The sequence below is a fragment of the Plodia interpunctella genome, chromosome 7 (assembly GCF_027563975.2).
Source record: "Plodia interpunctella isolate USDA-ARS_2022_Savannah chromosome 7, ilPloInte3.2, whole genome shotgun sequence".
Taxonomy (NCBI): domain Eukaryota; kingdom Metazoa; phylum Arthropoda; class Insecta; order Lepidoptera; family Pyralidae; genus Plodia; species Plodia interpunctella.
Window position 1 is genome coordinate 4535122 of NC_071300.1, and position 18390 is coordinate 4553511.

The 18390-nt window shown below is 34.1% G+C and overlaps 1 protein-coding gene across 1 annotated transcript in view; it reads left to right on the forward strand.

Moving 5' to 3' along the window:
• The window catches only part of qless, a 39495-nt gene that overhangs the window by 8509 nt on the left and 12596 nt on the right, over nucleotides 1–18390 (forward strand). The window contains exons 2-4 of the mRNA XM_053747666.1: nucleotides 4625–4822; nucleotides 9990–10129; nucleotides 12985–13126. Coding sequence (XP_053603641.1) covers nucleotides 4625–4822; nucleotides 9990–10129; nucleotides 12985–13126 — 480 coding nt within the window. The remainder of the gene's footprint in view (nucleotides 1–4624; nucleotides 4823–9989; nucleotides 10130–12984; nucleotides 13127–18390) is intronic.

Sequence of the window (18390 nt, forward strand, 5' to 3'; positions counted from 1 at the left end):
TTTATATATGGCATTTATCGTATCGATTTGAGCATACCATTTCAGTTAAACAAAAATTATTTGTTCAGTCATCTAATTATTAGTTATATATTGAGAGATATGAACACTTTTGATATAAATAAATAAAAAAGAACTATAATGACTATTTAGCGTAATTTAAGGCAACTTTTGGTGGGAATAAAGGATGTCAAAAGCAATAATTCATTAATTCATGAATACTCAACAAATTACGGTAATTGATCATTATGCGTATTAGTTGATGTGTCACAAAGTATTATAATTTAATATGGTAGTACGTAACCTGCAATCACATTTAGAAATATTACCGATTGTATTTTGCACAGAAACGCAAATGAATACAGTGACCGAACTGGGAAGTTTAGACTTACGTCACAGGTTATTCCAAGCTACAATAGGCAACATTGGCGACAATAATGGCCTGTTGTTTATGTTGTGGAAACTTTATATTCAGAAATTCGGTAACCTAGTATTACTTAAACAACTTAAAAATAATGTGTATATAGTTTCTTATAAGACAGGAATGGTAAACTTCACGAAATAAGAAATTTGTTCATTTAAAATTTTTTTATGAATACTGTTTCTGTTCTTACTGCGTACGTATAAAAATATATTCCCATGTATCAGTAATAAAAATAATTGTTCAGTTTTCAATTTGTTTGATTCAAGTTGATGGGAAAAAAGGCAGCAATATTTCGGCACGACATCTCTACAAATATTTAATTTTAGTTATTATGTTTCTCTTATATTTGACTCTGAAACTGAATAATATACGTCATGCATCAACAAAAAGAATAAAATATCCAGGCGTACGCATATTAAAGGTGTTTTTTATTTTGTGTAGTTATTATTGGGGGTTGGCTATGTAAAAATGCTTTAATTATAGAAATTATAACAAAAAAAATCACTATTTCAACACAGGTTGAACACAGTTTTAGTAGTGGTGAGAATGTATTTATCATTCTATCCAGAGTGCATGAGACAAAACTCTTACAGCAATCAGTCAATTATGAAGACGTGTCAATTGCTGCCCGCTTCTATTTTAAGAACCGCCTGAACGCTCACTTTCTATCGTGTTTTAATTGTTATGTGCGACCGTCACAGACACATGCAATTTTACGTGCGGCTATGCTGTTCATCATTTACATTGTTCACGGATTCGGTTTTGTTTAAATACAGTTGGGTTCCTGATACCGCCACCGCATGTTGACACCAGTGTGGGCATGCTTGTCATGTATTCTGTGTGTACCAAGCTTAAGTTATCTCTTCCTAGTCTTTACCCTCGACAAAAATAATCTAGTGTATTTTTATACAAACTTTAACAACATAAACAGCCATTTAGACGTCGATTTGAAAAAAAAACGTACTTACGTAGCCTTTTGTTTACTAGATTTTTATTGTTTACTTTCAAACAACAAAGAGTCAGTCATGTTACTAATTACTTACTTATAACTGGGTAATATGGTCATCAAAATCATTCTCGCAAGTTAGCCGCAACAGACGGCATGGCGAGTATTTCGTATCTACTATGCTAAATCAAAATATGTTATTACAATAATGTATCTAAAATGGAATTTACACGTAATGCACTTAATATGCACCCTTAGTAACGATGATGATGATTTCGTTTATTTAAATTATCGACGAGGAAAAATTGTGTTAATAATATGGTAAATGTGTTCAGTTTTACATCAGCCGAAAGTGATGTTTTAATCTCGGTCGGAAGTCGAATATTTTGTTTTACGTTGTGTAAAGCCGAACAAAGGGTTATGTTAGTTGAGTGTGTTAGATAACTGGGCATAATGTTGGAGTTATGTTTTCGTTAAAATATCTTATTGTAGCTAATGGATTTATTTGTGATGTTAAAATTTTCTTAATTTTATGAAAGCAGTATATTTAAGTAATGTTTAATGAACACAACAATTGTTTTAGAAACTTCAACGAAGTAGACATTGAAGTTGCTAGCTCACAGTCTGACTAAGAGCTTTCATCAAAAAATTATATGCTCTGTATATTTATATAAGAGGTTAGCAAGAAAGAAAAGTATAGTAAATAGGAAAGTAAGTAGTAGTAGTAAGTTTTCTTCCAGGAGTATCCTGTCTATCGTATTGATAAGTCCTCATCAATAAAACTCATAGTGAAAACATCGCGAATAATAAATAATAATCATGACACGCATACCATTAGATAAAGGATGACTTAATTAATATTCCTTATCGTCGTAATCTAATTGGAAGTCGTTCGACGCAGGTTGCACTGACGCGTGTGAAATCGCGTGAGCAATTTATATTCCGCAGACGTCACCGGGAATTAGGAAAACTGCCAAAACAATGTCACTTCTGGTGCCGGCTACTGGTAATTTACATGACAGTAACACATGTGCCGAACTAAAAAGTTGTTAATGCTATGGAGTATCTCTATATTCTTTTTTTATTTGCACGTCTTAATATCTGAATATTTTGCTTTATTGCTGCTTGAATGGTGGGTGAAACTGCGACGCACAGATAGCCTAGCCCTTTAGAAATTTGCTTCACAGCCATTACGACCTAGCCTAGTCGGAGCTTGCTGGTAACGCGACTTGCTAAGCTCATACATGAGGTATATTTATGTATTTGCAATTTTCAAGTAATTTCTTAATTGAATAATTAATAAGGATTATTTTGCTAAGAAACTATCAACAGAGAAATATGTTTTTTAAGAAATTGTGAATTCGATGAAAATGCCACTTCTCTGGAACGTCTGCTATTACGTTTTATTTAATTAGTCACGGTTAGTTACTGATTCATTTTAACAATCATATGATTGTTCAAAGAAGTTGAAGTTGTTGAAGGTCGGTTATCATAATTTTTGATCGGTGGAACTGTTGTTATAGTAGAATTTCGTAATGATTGTTATTTATATTAAAGAAAACATGATCGATTCTGATGATAAGAATGAATAGTTCTGTTAAAAATTACGACTAGTATTTGAACAAAAAGTTTGTTGTGACATTCTAAGTAGCATGCGGTTATCGGAGATAAAATTTATTTTGAGTGAAAGAAATTGGCTGCTAATTACTCGTGGAAGCGTGCCTAGGTGGCGTGGTACGTGCATTCGTACGTGTATCTCTAGGTTTTGCAACTGGTCGAACATCAGCGCTGCACTCGCTGCAGTTGCATAAACGCATTGCGAAACCCGAATCGCGGTCACTGCCGCCGCCACATAGTTAAGGGCACACGCCGCACCCTTCGCAACTCGCTCCGCTATACTCAAACCTACATCTTACGTCCAACTTGATTGATTAATTTTACGAACTTTTGAAAACCTAACCTGCAAACTTTCTCTGCCATTCAAGTAATGTGAAACTAAAGTTTGCGCGGCCTAACAAATGCTTAACAGTGTAATGAACGAGACAAATATGCAATACTATATGTGATTTTACGCTTACGCTTTACCCATATTTTCAATCTTACTTCATTTTAGCTATGGTAGAGAAGAAAATTCCTAGACATATCATTGCGTAAATCTTTTGAGTACAATGCTTCATTTTACAACTTCTATTTTCCTTCCCTCTTTCATTCTCACCCTCATCTCATACCATGGCATCATATTTGTCATCATAATGCAGATTAGGACCATATGTCCTCGTAAAGTACAAGTACTGACGTACCCGTTAGATTTATTATCTATATGATATCATTCAGGCGTAAATTAATAGTAGGTGCAACTGAACAAAAAACAGTAAATGCAGTGTTATGTTATATAGATTCCAGTTAGTGACCTAATAGTCGGTTGATTGTTTTCTGAAACACTCGTTCGAATTGCGTGAGTGACTCATTCTCGTAACTATGTTGTTGAACTTGTTTTACAATAAATTGTCTGTTTTTGTGAAAAAAAATTATATGTCACAGCCACAGGCGTGTTCCCAATGGGATTCCCTTGAATATTGACTTGAGAGGAAAACATTTTCAAAAATTTTAAGATGAACGAAACAACATGACGAACTACAAATAAATATTCTTCAACATAAATTGTGATGGATTGTGATTATATGTCAAATCTGTTACCAAACATTTGAGTACTTGTACTAAAGTCCAAATAGGTGAACAAGATATTCCCAGCTATAATTTCATTTCGTTCATGTTCTCATTTAGTTCATGTTCACAAAGACGTCGAAGTTAATTCTAAATTTAATCATACGAAAATGAGGTCTTACCGGCACATATAATTCGGTAAAAATACACCTTCTATTTTTATGTTAATGAACTGTTAATTGATTTGCGTGCGTGCATAGATACAACAACTTCTTATTGCAATTGACTAGTTTAGAGGCAACTTCGCTTTGCTCCGTAGAACCCATTTAGAATGTGATAAGTATAGCAGTATTTATAGACTTTAGTCCGAAAGTCAAAGTTTCGATTCTTAGTGTGGCCTTGTGGGTGAAATCCAGCTCACTATTTGACGACCGTTAATTAATTTCATCAATGTCCTTTACAGGCGCTAGATGGCGTCTTTAAAGTCATTTCAGATGTCTTTAAGCGACTTAAATAAATTTAGGCAGTATTAGTAATTCACACAAAAAAAGATTAAAAATGAATCGTTTTAATGAGTGTTTTGTTTGTTTTAGAGAGTAGCCACATGTGGACCAGCGTGCGGGTCGGCCGGAGCAGCGGCTGCGCCGGCCGCGGCCGGACTTGCACGCCGCCTAGCCTCCAGCCTACAGAGCACAAGCACCGGCTCTCTCCCAGACTACGGCACACAGATCGTCGACCCATACCGCTTACTAGAAGACGACCTCAACGGAATTTACGAAGATATACGATCGGTGAGGATTACTCTCATAATTTATCGTCGCAGCGAATATGCTGCTATATTTCTCAGATTACTATAGTAGTCATTGTCGAAGTAGGTACGTATACCTACTTACTTATGGGTCTTGGTAACAAAGTTTTGTATGGTTGCATGTCGTACTTTTTGGTCGATATATTTCTAATTTATCGTTGTTACTCCTCTAAGCTCAGAATGATTGGCATGACAGTCATCTTATATTTTGTCGCCGAACTTTTGTATATCACTTGTTAGTCTCGGTAATATCGTTTACGTAGTACGCACTTATGTTATACTTGTTAGTCTTATTCATTTTATCATATGCACGAGTGCGATAAGTTAAGGCTTCAGTGACATAACTCTATTATAGTTTATGAAATGTAGTGGAAACACGACTAATTATATTTCTATAATTTTTCTATGTACATAAGATACAGATAATAAATTTGGTGTCTATGGTTGGTGTATTCATTGATCAGCAAGTGTGTCAAAGTCATGATGCGTTTGCATTGCACTCTGCACGCCATGCTTTGTTGGCTTGTAATTTGCACATCAATGGTAAATTATAAAATGTTGTACTATGATGTCTACAATAGTAAATATGTAAGTAATTAATACCTAAAATGATTGCAATAAAACTATATTTATTCTTTGATTACATGTTATTAAGGCGGCTATGAGTATACCGGTGGTGCGTCACCTTGAGTTAATTATATGATTAACTTATGTCAAATATTATTAACTAAAATTAGTTGGTACTTATTACAAATTCTTCACAGACACGTATTTGAATATAATAAAGTTTTCCAATCCCAGTTGTCGTAAGTTCAAACAGATATGAAACATCTTATGTTTTATTAAGTTACAACAAATGCAACAATTTATTGTCTTTGATTTCAATGAAATTCATGGCTGTTTTCTACGACATTTGCAATGGCCGCTTCTCGCTTACCTACTTTCTGTTGGAAAACTCGTCCAAAACTAGGCCCCTACGTGAATGTTGCTAGTTGCTCATTTCTAAACACCCGTTTCCTAAGTCGTGTGTAGCTTGTATTGCCATATCAGCTTGCATGTTGATATTTTTGCGTCGGTATATATCAACATTGGTACTAGTTCCTTTTTAGTTTGAGCTAAGGTGAGAATTGGCATAATTATAGTAAATAATCATCCACATACATGTATGCATTTTTTGCTTATTTTGACGTGAAATTAACAGGAATTAGAATACGTAGAACGGTATTTAATAAAGATAAAAATGCATTAGTAACTTTATTCACGTTCACTACTATATTTTTAATTTACGTACTTTAGATGCACTTTCAAATAAGTACTCGTTGTATACCCATCATTTTCTATAAATTCCATTTTTTTCACCAATGTTTATGGCGTAATGATGGTATTTATTGCGTAGGCTTAGCAATGAAAGTGCGCTGCGTGAAACCGCGTGAAACTTAAACATTGACCTTCTTTCCAGTACCGCGCTATGTCCACTGATGTGTTTCCTTCCACAAGAAACAGTGACGTCACATTCTTGAAACAAATTCTTGAAACAAATTCTTGAAAAACTTGGGGGATAAATTAGTTAATTTGAAGTGTCTTTAGATTTATCATATATAGAAATAGCTAAAGTGTCTTCCGTAATTTATCCGTATCCAAAATATGTACATTTTTTTGTTATAGATTTTATATGGTTCCATGCATCTGACCTTATTTTGATAGTTTAGGAAGTCTGTTTAAAGTTTTCTTTGTTTACGCGTAATTAACGTATAATGCGGAAATTTACATCTGCAATAAATTTAATTATACGTTATTTCTCATGGTGTTTGGTCTTTGTCCGACTTTAAAATCATCGTTTTATCGAATGATGAAGCCATAATATAGGAAAGAAAGAAAAGTCAATGCTCCGAATTTAATTCCTTATTAATAATTATATCAAAAGAACAAAGTATTGTTTAAAGACATAACATTTGTACAACAAATGTCTTCACGTTATGTCTTTAAACATATTTATTTTATAAATAGTCAACAATTGCACTTTACACAATACGCGAATGAAGTTTTGTAATGCGTCATTGACGCGTTATTATTCATACATCACTAATAGAAATTAGCGCTTTTTCTATGAAGCGGCATTTGTGACAATGTATTTGACACGACCTTGCTCCACAAATAGTACTGTTACATTTCGATCTATAGATATATTACATGCCTACATCATTACGGAAATTTTATCATTATATTTGTTATGTCAGAAGATTTTTTTTAAATTAAGTACTTTGAAATAATGATCAATATTACATTTTGTATGTAATATTTCCATTCATTGCTGCAAAGTAATACGTATTTTTTTACTATTTTCAATTATAGCTTTTTAAAGAAAATGAAATTAAATATTTTCTATGAGTTAAGGTTAAAGGGCGTACTTAACTCAAAAATTGTTTTTCTTAGGCACTGTTATTACGAATATCCTACAATCTAATAACGTCCGGTCAATGAAACCACATTGTAAGTGAGTCTGCTTTTGTCAGACATTGACCGATATAGGCAATTGTGGTATAAACGGGCATATTGCGGCATCTGTCAGTACACATGCCGCAATATCTATTTATATCAACACTTTTCGAATATGAACTATATTAAGTTATTTTACACACATTTTTACACAGTATTTTATTGTTGTTAGAGATATGTTATTTCATTCAATGCGTGATTTTAAAAAATCATGTCCATGTAGTAAACCGATGAGGAGTTCCCTCGTCGGGAGTCGTTTCTGGGTGCGCCATCTGGTCATGTTTATCATAATAATGTATAGTCATCCAAACTAAACGTGTGTACAAAATTTCAGCTCAAGGAGTTGAAGATATCTGCCCCAAAATTGAGTTTCAAGATTCCACCTGACCATTCAATTTCATATGATCATAAAATATGTGATAATAAAATAATTTACTTATGATCATTATGTAGCCGGGAACGTATACTGGAACTTCTTAAATACCAACCGATCATTGAACTAGACGGCCTCGAGTTTCGCAATCGGCTTCGTTGATGCTACGTGTGTTTGATACTACTTAAATAATGATAGAGCAGTATTTATTATACATAATAAAATAGTTGATATATACTAACAATAAGGACCTTGCTATTCTGAAGGGGAACTGTGAGGAAGAGTATTTTCACACGTAATTTAATTGTTTGGCTGAATGTATTTTATTTTGTTTTCTGTTATGATTTTCTGAAAATGGACATTTGAAAAGACAACTTAATATGTAACAAAAATACCTTGTTATCCCAAGTATAGTACAACAGTATGGCACTATTAGTAGCGTCTTACTAATCCCCCTCGCACTTCCCTATGTTTTTATTTTAGAAAAAAAATGCACACGATAGTCAAAGTTACTGCTGGCATAAACTAATTTTAATTATTTTTTTATATAAAAAAAAAGAATTTACCTATATTAGGTAGTTTTCGGTGCCTGTATAATGGCTAATAAAACAATAGTATTTACCTTGATGACCTTACATGTTCGTACATTGAAAGTGTTATTTACGGAGGCGGACTATCAAGTGGTTGCTAATAAATATTAAAGTTGATCTAATGATATGTGTTGTTAGATAATTTGTTTTTTATTTAAAATAATTTATTCGCCAGAACATAACTGTGGATTATTAGATCCGTGATAAATATAATAATGTACATTTTGTATTTTAAAATTAGGTTTGTAGTTTAGATAGACATTAGTATCTACAATTACGTGAATTGTGCATCCTGTCCTTTATCTCCATACAATAAAATTGGTCCAACAATGAGACAAAATTTTCACAATATGATTTCTGAGATGCATTGTTTGCGATGTAGAGGTCAAACTACATATTTCAAAATGCAATGAATATGTTCAGTAGATTAAAGTTTTCTTCGAAAGCAGATGGGTGGACAGATGGATTTATGAAAACATCGACGAAGAAAGTAAATCACACATTTATAATCATACTATTTTATACTATCGTTCAAATAAAATAAATACAGTGATTAATTTTAGATTTGTACGTCTAATTGCAGGCAAACATTCTTATGTTTACATAGATTAACTAGTTTGTATTTACTACAGCTGCTTACAAATTAATACACTATAAAAACACTGACGTTAGTGGCAAACTGCATAATTTAATTAACTGCATAATTTAAGGCAACCAGATCTAATTTGAATATAAATGTTGTATAGTAATATATAATTAAAACGTTTTTTTATTCCAACATTTGTGACTTCTCTTCTACCCACTGTCATACAAGCCCCATTGTTATTTTTGACACATGGGAAAAGTATCTTATTTGACTTGATGGCATAGTTGCCACCCTATACTTGGGTATTATATAACAACATAAAAATATATTCCCATGCTATCAAAATAAGGGAATAAATAGTTTCAATCTACGTTCTGTCTGCCGTTGTCGTAGGCGCAGTCGTAGCACTGGGGCGTAGCGTTTTCGTAGCGGCGACGTCTACAAATGAAATCTCGTAGCATGACTTGATTATGGCTATTAGTAGCAATCGGGGCAAATATTTATGACAGTAGAATTGTAAATCGAAGGTTTAAACAACGACTAATATTGAATTTATTTACAACTAAGTACTATTCTTTATAACGAATGAAATAATTGTCTTAGAACAGAATATCAAGTTTAGTTTCGTAACAATTTTCGACTCGTATAACCTGTTGGGCAAGGCTTACTTGAAATACTTATATTGGTATTAAATTATTTGAATTTCATAAGTTAAGGTAAAGTTTTATGTCGTCAGATTACATAAAATTATTAAGTAATTTTCTAATATGAAATAACTGGCCAAGTGCGTGTCGGGCCACGCGTGTTTAGGGTCCAATCACAGACTTATATTCAATCGTCTATGTGTTTACAAACACAGAAATCTTAATAAGAGTTTATAATATATAAAAATATACATTTTTATTAAATGGCCTATTCAAGTATCCCTCTGCTGGGCAGAGGCTATATTTGTATACTAGTTTTAAAACATATTATAGTCGTATTCGATGAAGAATTGGAAACGCACTTGCCGCTTGTTAAAAACTGCAATTATTTTATTTTTATGCAAATATCTAAATAAATAATGATAAAGATTAAACTAGACTGTAGTGTATCTGGCCAACAGGAACTGGAGAAGAACACGAACCAGAGTGAACTGAACACCATAGCTACATACTACTTCGACGGGCAAGGCAAGGCTCTCAGGCCCATGGTTGCTATTCTGATGGCAAGGGCAGTCAACTACCACGTTTATGGTGAAAATAGGTAAGTTCAAATTATTGTTCATCTATACTTGATGTAGTTGAGACTTTTTTTGCTGATAGTTTATGAGATTACGGGTCCGATTTTAAAAAGTCATGCTGAATAATGTATATACTTTTCCATGGAAATTCATGAAAATTCATGGAAATTTCCATGGAAAAAAGAACGAAGTCGCGTGACAAGACATATTTTATTTTAAAACAAATTCTCTTACCGCGTCTCTATCTCTCTCACAATGGTCGGTCATTGGGTGGGTGACTAAAAATGTTTTATCTCGAGTTATTCCGGATGGCATTGCTGTATTTGCATTTGTTAAAACCCGCCAATCCGCTATGGGACCCCGTCGTGGTTCATGTCCCATCCATCCATAAGGAAGGCCTGTGCTCCAGCAGTGGGGACGTTTAAATGACTGATAATAATGGATGATGCGTCTCTACCTGAACTCGATGAATTCTTAATCAAATGAACGGATTTTCATGCAATTTTGCCACTAATTGGAGATTTTTTCAACGAAGGTTAAAATTCTGAAATCATGACCTGATTCAAAATCATTAAATTACGTCGTGATTTAATAGTTAAGTGCCTGTATTCACATTAGTTTCTTCACTACTAAAATGTACATTATTTGTCATGGTTGGTGTGCGGTTTATGTAAAGTTCAATTTGTACAAGGCTCATTTTGTAATTCGTCTATTTACAAATATAATTATGTGCTTACCAAAGTAATAAAAGGTTAGTGGAAGTATTTTTGTTTTAGGAATCAAATGTGCTGTAACAATAAGGATAGAGTTATTTTAATAGAAACGAACAGACGATTTAATAGTAAAGTTAACATGAAAGAAAAAAAAGTAAACTGCCCAATATTGTGTATCATGCTTGTACCTGAATGAAGAGTATTGCTCAATTTATGTTTAGCAATAATTGGAGATTGCGGTGTCGGTCATCAGACCACACGCTCGATAGTTCAATGTCTCGTTGGAACCTTGGAGGAGTGTTTCTTTTCAAAATCAACCTCTTAATGTTTGTCACGTTTCGCTGTGATTCAGAATCATTATGTCAAAGGTCAAATTGAAACTAAAATTTCAAAGGTAATAATAATAAATGCAGACCTTTATATCATGTTAAAATTACTATAACACCATAGTAGTATAATGATTTAAAAATATATTTAACACGTCTTTTAGGAATGCTTGTGGAAAACCCACATGTGCTAAAGTATATCGACTTAATTTTAATAAATGAATAGTAAATAATCTTATTGACTTGTAGGATCACGCACGTGTCCATTAAGATATGCCGTAGACAGACCCTTACACGCAAAGAATATTTTAAATAAAATGCGATGAATGTATTTAGATAAGCGAGTTTATTCATTATTTTTCACTATATGGCAGGGTGGATGGGCCCGTACTTAAACACTGGACTCAAGTTAAATAAGTTACTAACATAGATTTAATAACATTGTTACTAACATTAATTATAGACTCTGTCCAAAAAAGAGAATACTTTTTTATTTGTATGCCTGCAATCGAATCGTAACATGTTCGAACAACGATTTCCATTTCTATACGTCCGAACCACAAATGGATTGTATTAATTTAAAGTGGCTTTAGAATTATTGTTTTTAACCAACGAACTGTTGTTTTAACGCATTTATTTTTCACGTTATTCTTAAGAATTTCAAGTATAAGTGAAGTTTTTGATTTTGGTGTATATAGAACAAAATTTTGAAATAGATACTCAAAATTATTTTCTTGTTGTCTTCGTGTAGTTTCATCTTTGGCAGGGCTACTCATCGTGAAGGCTATATACACTTCCAATAGTTGCAACAGATTGCCAATATTTTTCTTGCTGAGTCATTGTACCGCGAGTATTTTAGATATAGTGTCATAATTTTGCTATTTCGAATAGCTGTGTGATTACAATACATGCTGAAGTATTTCTTATAAGCACGTGTTAATCGTTTAACATATGTCATTCAAGGCTGTTGAATCAGTAAAAAAAGAAAAACAACCGTAAATTTTTGTTAACATGATTGCGCAAAAATGTAGTGTAAAATTCCTGGGTTATTGCTTAATAACCCAGGAATTGAATGAACGTTTAACTAAATGGTTAAATAAACCAATGTGCTTATATTGGTTTATTTAATCATTTAGTTAAACGTTTCTTAAGGTTACATACACGCGAGAAGTAATTATGTATTTTTACAGTTATTCAATTAGTTCATAAGTAAGAGTAGTTCATGAGTGTCCCGCGGTTGCGTCTGTTAAAAATAAACTCGAACACTTCACGGATTTTCAAGCAGTTGTCACGGATTCGTGGAGAAGATCATTCTACGTCTTGTGTAATTTAATTTACAAAATGTAACAATTGTAAGCAACTGGTTTCCCTGTTGCTATAAAATATATCACTATCACAGGTTAATTATAAACACAAGTCGCTTATCATTTAAGTACTCGATCCATTCGATATCAAAATGATTCGGAATTGGTTCAATTGAACATGTGTAGATAGCGTTTCCTTATCTGAGCCAATTGATTCAGTTAGTGCCTAATCAGATTGTGTTTGTTTGCAATATCAACTAAATTCTGAACAAATAAAACGTGCAATCTATTTTAGTTTTTGGTAGAATAAAAATGTCCAAGGCCTTAAGCCTAAAACTACTGTGTGCAGTGTATCGACATGAAAGCTATTATATTGATACAGAAAAGCTATTTAGTTTTAAGTTTCTTCAACGAGAATTCCCAGTTCTGATTCAACAAAAAGAGCCTATCCCAAAGCCTTTTTATTAACCAAGACTCTAATACTAAGGCGATATATTTTTTTAATTGTATGTATTTATATTTGTTTGTCTGTCAGTGCGTTGCTGCCGTCACAACGACAGGTGGCGATGATCAGCGAGATGATCCACTCGGCGTCACTGATCCACGATGACGTCATCGACCAGAGCGACTTCCGCCGCGGAAAGCCCTCCGTCAACGTGCTCTGGAACCACAAGAAGGTAATCAGATTATTACACCATTACGCAATCTAGGCACATAGCATGAGATGAGACACGACGACCTTCGTTTTCTACTGTCCTTGCGATGGCGTCATCTTGAAAATTATTGTCTATGCTAGATGCTATTCTAGTCTAGTTCTTTGGAAGCAATCAAGTTATAGTATCTTCTAATAAGTTTTCCCTTAGATATATTATGCAGCGATTTAATAGTTTGTGTACCGACGAACTGACTCTTGTGCGAGGTAATAAATACTGTTTGATATTCGCGTAAGAAAATGAAACGCGTGTGTAAATATGTCTTATACCATCAAGAGCTTTTCCTAGATTACGTGATGTCATATTATATGTCATCTTAGTAGACCTTTGTATATACCGGATTTTGTTTCTATGTGAATTTATAATTATGATGAAGGATATACCCGTTTTGGGTTCATTGGTTTTCAATTATTATATAATACGTTGTGTAATAAAATAACCTGTTTCGAATTTATGGTGTCAGGTGGTCTGTAGTAGTTTAAGGATTCGTCGTAAGAGAGCCTATACATTTGTCGAGAGGTTAATATATATTTTGATATTATATTGCGATAGGATATTGCTTCAATTTATATAATAGATCTTTTGTGGGTAAAAACAACCCCTTATCTTGCCTTTGCTTTTATGGTCTCCCCGCCTTTGAAACAAACTAAATGTTTTGGTTTATACATATGTGTAAATAAATAATCTATTATGATTTAAATAGATCATCAATCATCAATACAATACTTTTTTTATTTTACTTCCCAAGTGGTAGGAAGTGGTCACCGCGGCCAATGGACGCCTTCTATACCAAGGGTGTCATAGACGCGTAGACGGCACTGAATACCTGTAGACTTTGCTGGAACAAATAATGGGTAAAACAACACGGTCCCTTCTCTTAAAATACTGGCTAATCGCTAATTATGTACTTTGTCAATGGTGTCCACATACCTGTCAAACTTGTCCGTTGAATTATTTCAAGGCCATCCATTAATATTACTAATAAACGGATTACAATATAATCTCTATTAGGAAATTCCGAATGTGATGTGAATAATCACGACGTCTTTTTAGCGCAACATTGCCTCAAAGTTGGTTTGATTTCGACGCACATACAACCTTTTTACATTTCGTTATGGTAACCGGCTAGTTCTTAAATATGTTGGCGTTATATAGTTAGACAAAGTCCTATCGCTTAGTATCGCGCTTACATTCATGTATCTTGAAGAACGTTATCGTATTGGGATACGACAATTGGGCACTTAATATGCCGATGAGGTAGACTCGATGACGAGGCTGATTGAAAGTGCAAATAGGCTACTGGAATAAGAAGCGCAAATTTATTATGACTGTTGCTACGAGATGAATGTACGGTTATAACGAGTTATTCAAATAAAAACTATATTTTTGGAATTTGGTCGATTTTGACCTTCGATCTCTACAATGTTTCTCTCTTCGTTTCGATTGTTTAGTTTGATTTTTAGAGTGTGTTACTTTTACATACAGTCTTGAGGTCTATTTACTAGTGATTTGCGACAAGTCAAGCCAAGGGTTTAGCTTGCTCTGTGTAGATACACAGAGCAAGCTAAACCCTAAAATATTTTCTGAATCAATGATGATGTCTCAAAATTGTTTTCTAGACATATGCACGAGAATTGAATGTCAACTCTATTAGCTTAGTAATTCGATAGTTTTTGCCCATCAGCTTTGATGTTATTCAGAATCAGAACACAAAATCACTTATATGTCTGCCTTAATTTTTTTACGTGTGATAGTAGTATGTAAAACCTTACTTCAGTTCAGATAGCACCTCTGTAGTATTTATGTATGTAATAAACACTTGTAACCCAAATTGGAGATCGTCAGAACGTTTGTCAGTGGTATTTGCGGCGGACGCGAAATATCTGGGTTAAGATCACGCCATTCAAGCCGCGGTTCATTGAAGTCGTTCCCTGGCTCTCGCAAGTAGGGTTGCCAGCTTTTGTTATGGGAAAAATAGTAGGTATTTCAAAACATTCAATTCGGAATAGAAAATCAAAATAGAAAAACTTACATGTATAAAAACCGGTCAAGTGTGAGTTCGAATCTCGCAATGAGGTTTCGGTAAAATGTGAGTAAATCTTTTGATGATAAGTCCACGAATTTGCAAGTTTAAGAGAAAAGATCTTCGGGAAGAGTGGTGTTGACAGACGGATAATATTTTTATCTTTTGTGGTATAGAACCTGAAAAAATAACTTGGCAAATCAATGTTGTCATCCAATCAGGGTATACACGTTTTATGAAGCTTTGCCATAAAGTAAATAACAGATTAAGCGAAAGAACTTTTAGTTTTGTTCAAAAGAGATGGCAACCCTACTCGCAAGACCGCCATGTTCGCTTCTTAGCCATAAGCCAACAAACTTTCTTTTAATTCCAAGATTTAATGCCATATATAACGTAATTTAATATACATGCAATTATTTTTGTATAGTGTTCGAATCGAATATGATCTGTACAGATTACGTTCATATGAATATTATTTTTTCGCATCTCAATATGCTTATATCTAACGTCTGGTTTTTAATTAAAATTAATTTTGGCACTGAATGTAGCACAAACAGGTTATATCTCATACATCTAGTAAAAGATGTGGGCTGTAGTATATAATCAGCAGATGGGGAGCAGCAGTCAACACGAAATAAATACAACACCATTGGACAAATACGGACAGACGGAGACACAGAGACAGACGGACAGAAACACAGCCATGGTTGGAACCGAGACCACGGGGCAGATAAGTGATATTCACTATAAATCTTTTACTAGTACTGGTTCAAGCGTTAATTTACGAAGGCGTATTTACCCATTTGCCATACAAATATTGATTTCAGAACAGCGCTGTTGACCATATTTAATTTCGTTTTCGCTCATAGAAAGCTATATTTTATGTAATAGTGGATCCGTGACACATTTCTCTTGAAACATTTCCACGTATTCTTAATTAAATTTAAACGCTCATCTATGTTTCCAAGTTACTAAGCCGTTCACGGTTATTGGCCTGACATATTGAGTTAACAACAGAATAACACTATCTGTGGGAAGTAGTCCGTATCGTCACTGCTTCTTGGCTGAGTTGTCATGGATTACAGAGGCTGATCTTCAAGTGTCCGAGCAGTACGGTTCCTTTCACTGGCCATGTGAAGAAGCGAGACAGGGCGTTGTCAGAATCAGTTTCTGTTTACTATACATGTAGTGTCGATGGAGAGTGCCGGCGAGTCTCGGACGCGCCTCACATACCTCTCGGAGGCCGAAAGCCGGACGACCCCTGGTGAAAGTGCCCTGAGGTCTCACACTTTGATGCCGTCTCGTTTTTATTTCTATGTTTACCTGTTACAGAGCAGTATTATATTTCGTGTATTATACACTTGCTGGCATGATCCACTTACTATTTTATGTGGGAGTTAAATTATAGTCGGCATAGTCATGAAGGTTCCATGGCTACGTTAATTAACGGCTGTTAACACGTCGGTGGACTGTGTAACTGCTTCAATAAGGCTATCCATAAACTTTCCCTTATTTTCACTATGAAACAATATTGCGATCCAACATATGACTACGAATTCGTTCAGTTTTCATTTTTTATTCGTATTGCAAGAGTAGTATTTCATGAGTCTAATTTTGACAACCAAAGGAACGGTGTTGGAACTTTGTTCATTGTCTGTATAAATGACATTGTCAAGAGACAGCATCTTTAGTATTTTGCCTCTGATATTCAATAAACTACCCAAATATCGCAAAATCAAACACATTACTTATAATTATCTTAATCACTAGTAATAACTATATAATGTCTTACTTTATTTTATTAACCTGTGACCCACAATGAAATAAATGATTCATTGATTACTATGAAATAATTTGTCGGCAGTTTATGAATTTGAAAGTAAAATGTCGATTGTTACACGAGAGCGTATGACATGTGACATCTTGGAATATGGAGTTTATGACTCTTCCACGTGCCAACACAAACAACGCAGCAGTAATACCTGAAACACGATTATTGAGAAATATTTCCAACTTTAAATGAATATATTTGTTATAGCTATTGTACACATTAGTCTGGTCAAGGCGATTTTCGTAAGTATTATCATAACCGCGAGACCATCTCATTTTAATATTCTACCGCGCTTTAGACTTAATTGGAATAAAAAGAGGAAGGGATATCATTATTCGTTAATTTGTGAGCGTGGATATGACCTTTGTTTATGTGAGATGAATATCAAATTGCAAAACAAAGAAATTCTTGCAGTATTTATCTTCCGTACGAGGAAAATGTCAAAATTAAATTAAGTGCAGAATAAGTTCAGACTACTAAAGAGATGAACCCGGGATTTACCCGATGGTAATTGTAGCAACTACATATTTAATAACTGTCTACTTGTTGTAAATTGAAATTGCGTGCTTGTATATTTTCTTACGTGGAGGAACAGCATAGCTTCATCGAACTTTATGATTTAGTTGGACAAATGGGGAGATTATTGTCTAGTTTCCGACTCGAAAAGAATATGCAGAAGATTGTTTTGAGTTAAACTTATTTTCGATCGTCATCAGTCTTCATTTCGGAAGAGGATGTTGTACGATGGCATGTTCAAATATTTCTTCGAACTCCATTTTTGTTGTATCTCGTCAAAATATACTTTTCGCAGTAAACTTTGCCCCGTGTTGAGATCTAATAAATATATCATGTTTGTATAGAGAACTAAATACATATGTATTGTGTATTTTTTCGGAATACTCTGTTTTCTTACTTACCATACTCGCCGTGTGTACCAAACCGCTGTTGGCAACAGGACACGCCTGTTTGATTTTTGGCACGTTTATGGTAGTGATACCGTGTGCGGATATAGATTTATTTGCAGTTTGAGTTGCGTAATATTTGCTCATAGCATATAATACATTACCTGGGATTTGAATAATAAATATTCTGTGACGTGGTTCGAAGATATACTTTATCTGTGTAAACTCTTGCGAACTCTTACAGGATAATTGTTGCGGGGAAATTCAAATATTTTCAATGTTGAAAAGAATGTAGCGGCGGTCATCGACCCACTTAAGGCACCTGAATATGCGTGTTCTATAAAGCTGGCAATGATCGCAGCGGCCGCGACAATGGGCGCTCTTGACGAACGCGAAAAGAACGTCAGTAGCGAATTGCGGATTCTTATCGTATCTACAACCATTGTTCGGAATATGTCGCGTTCCTTATTGT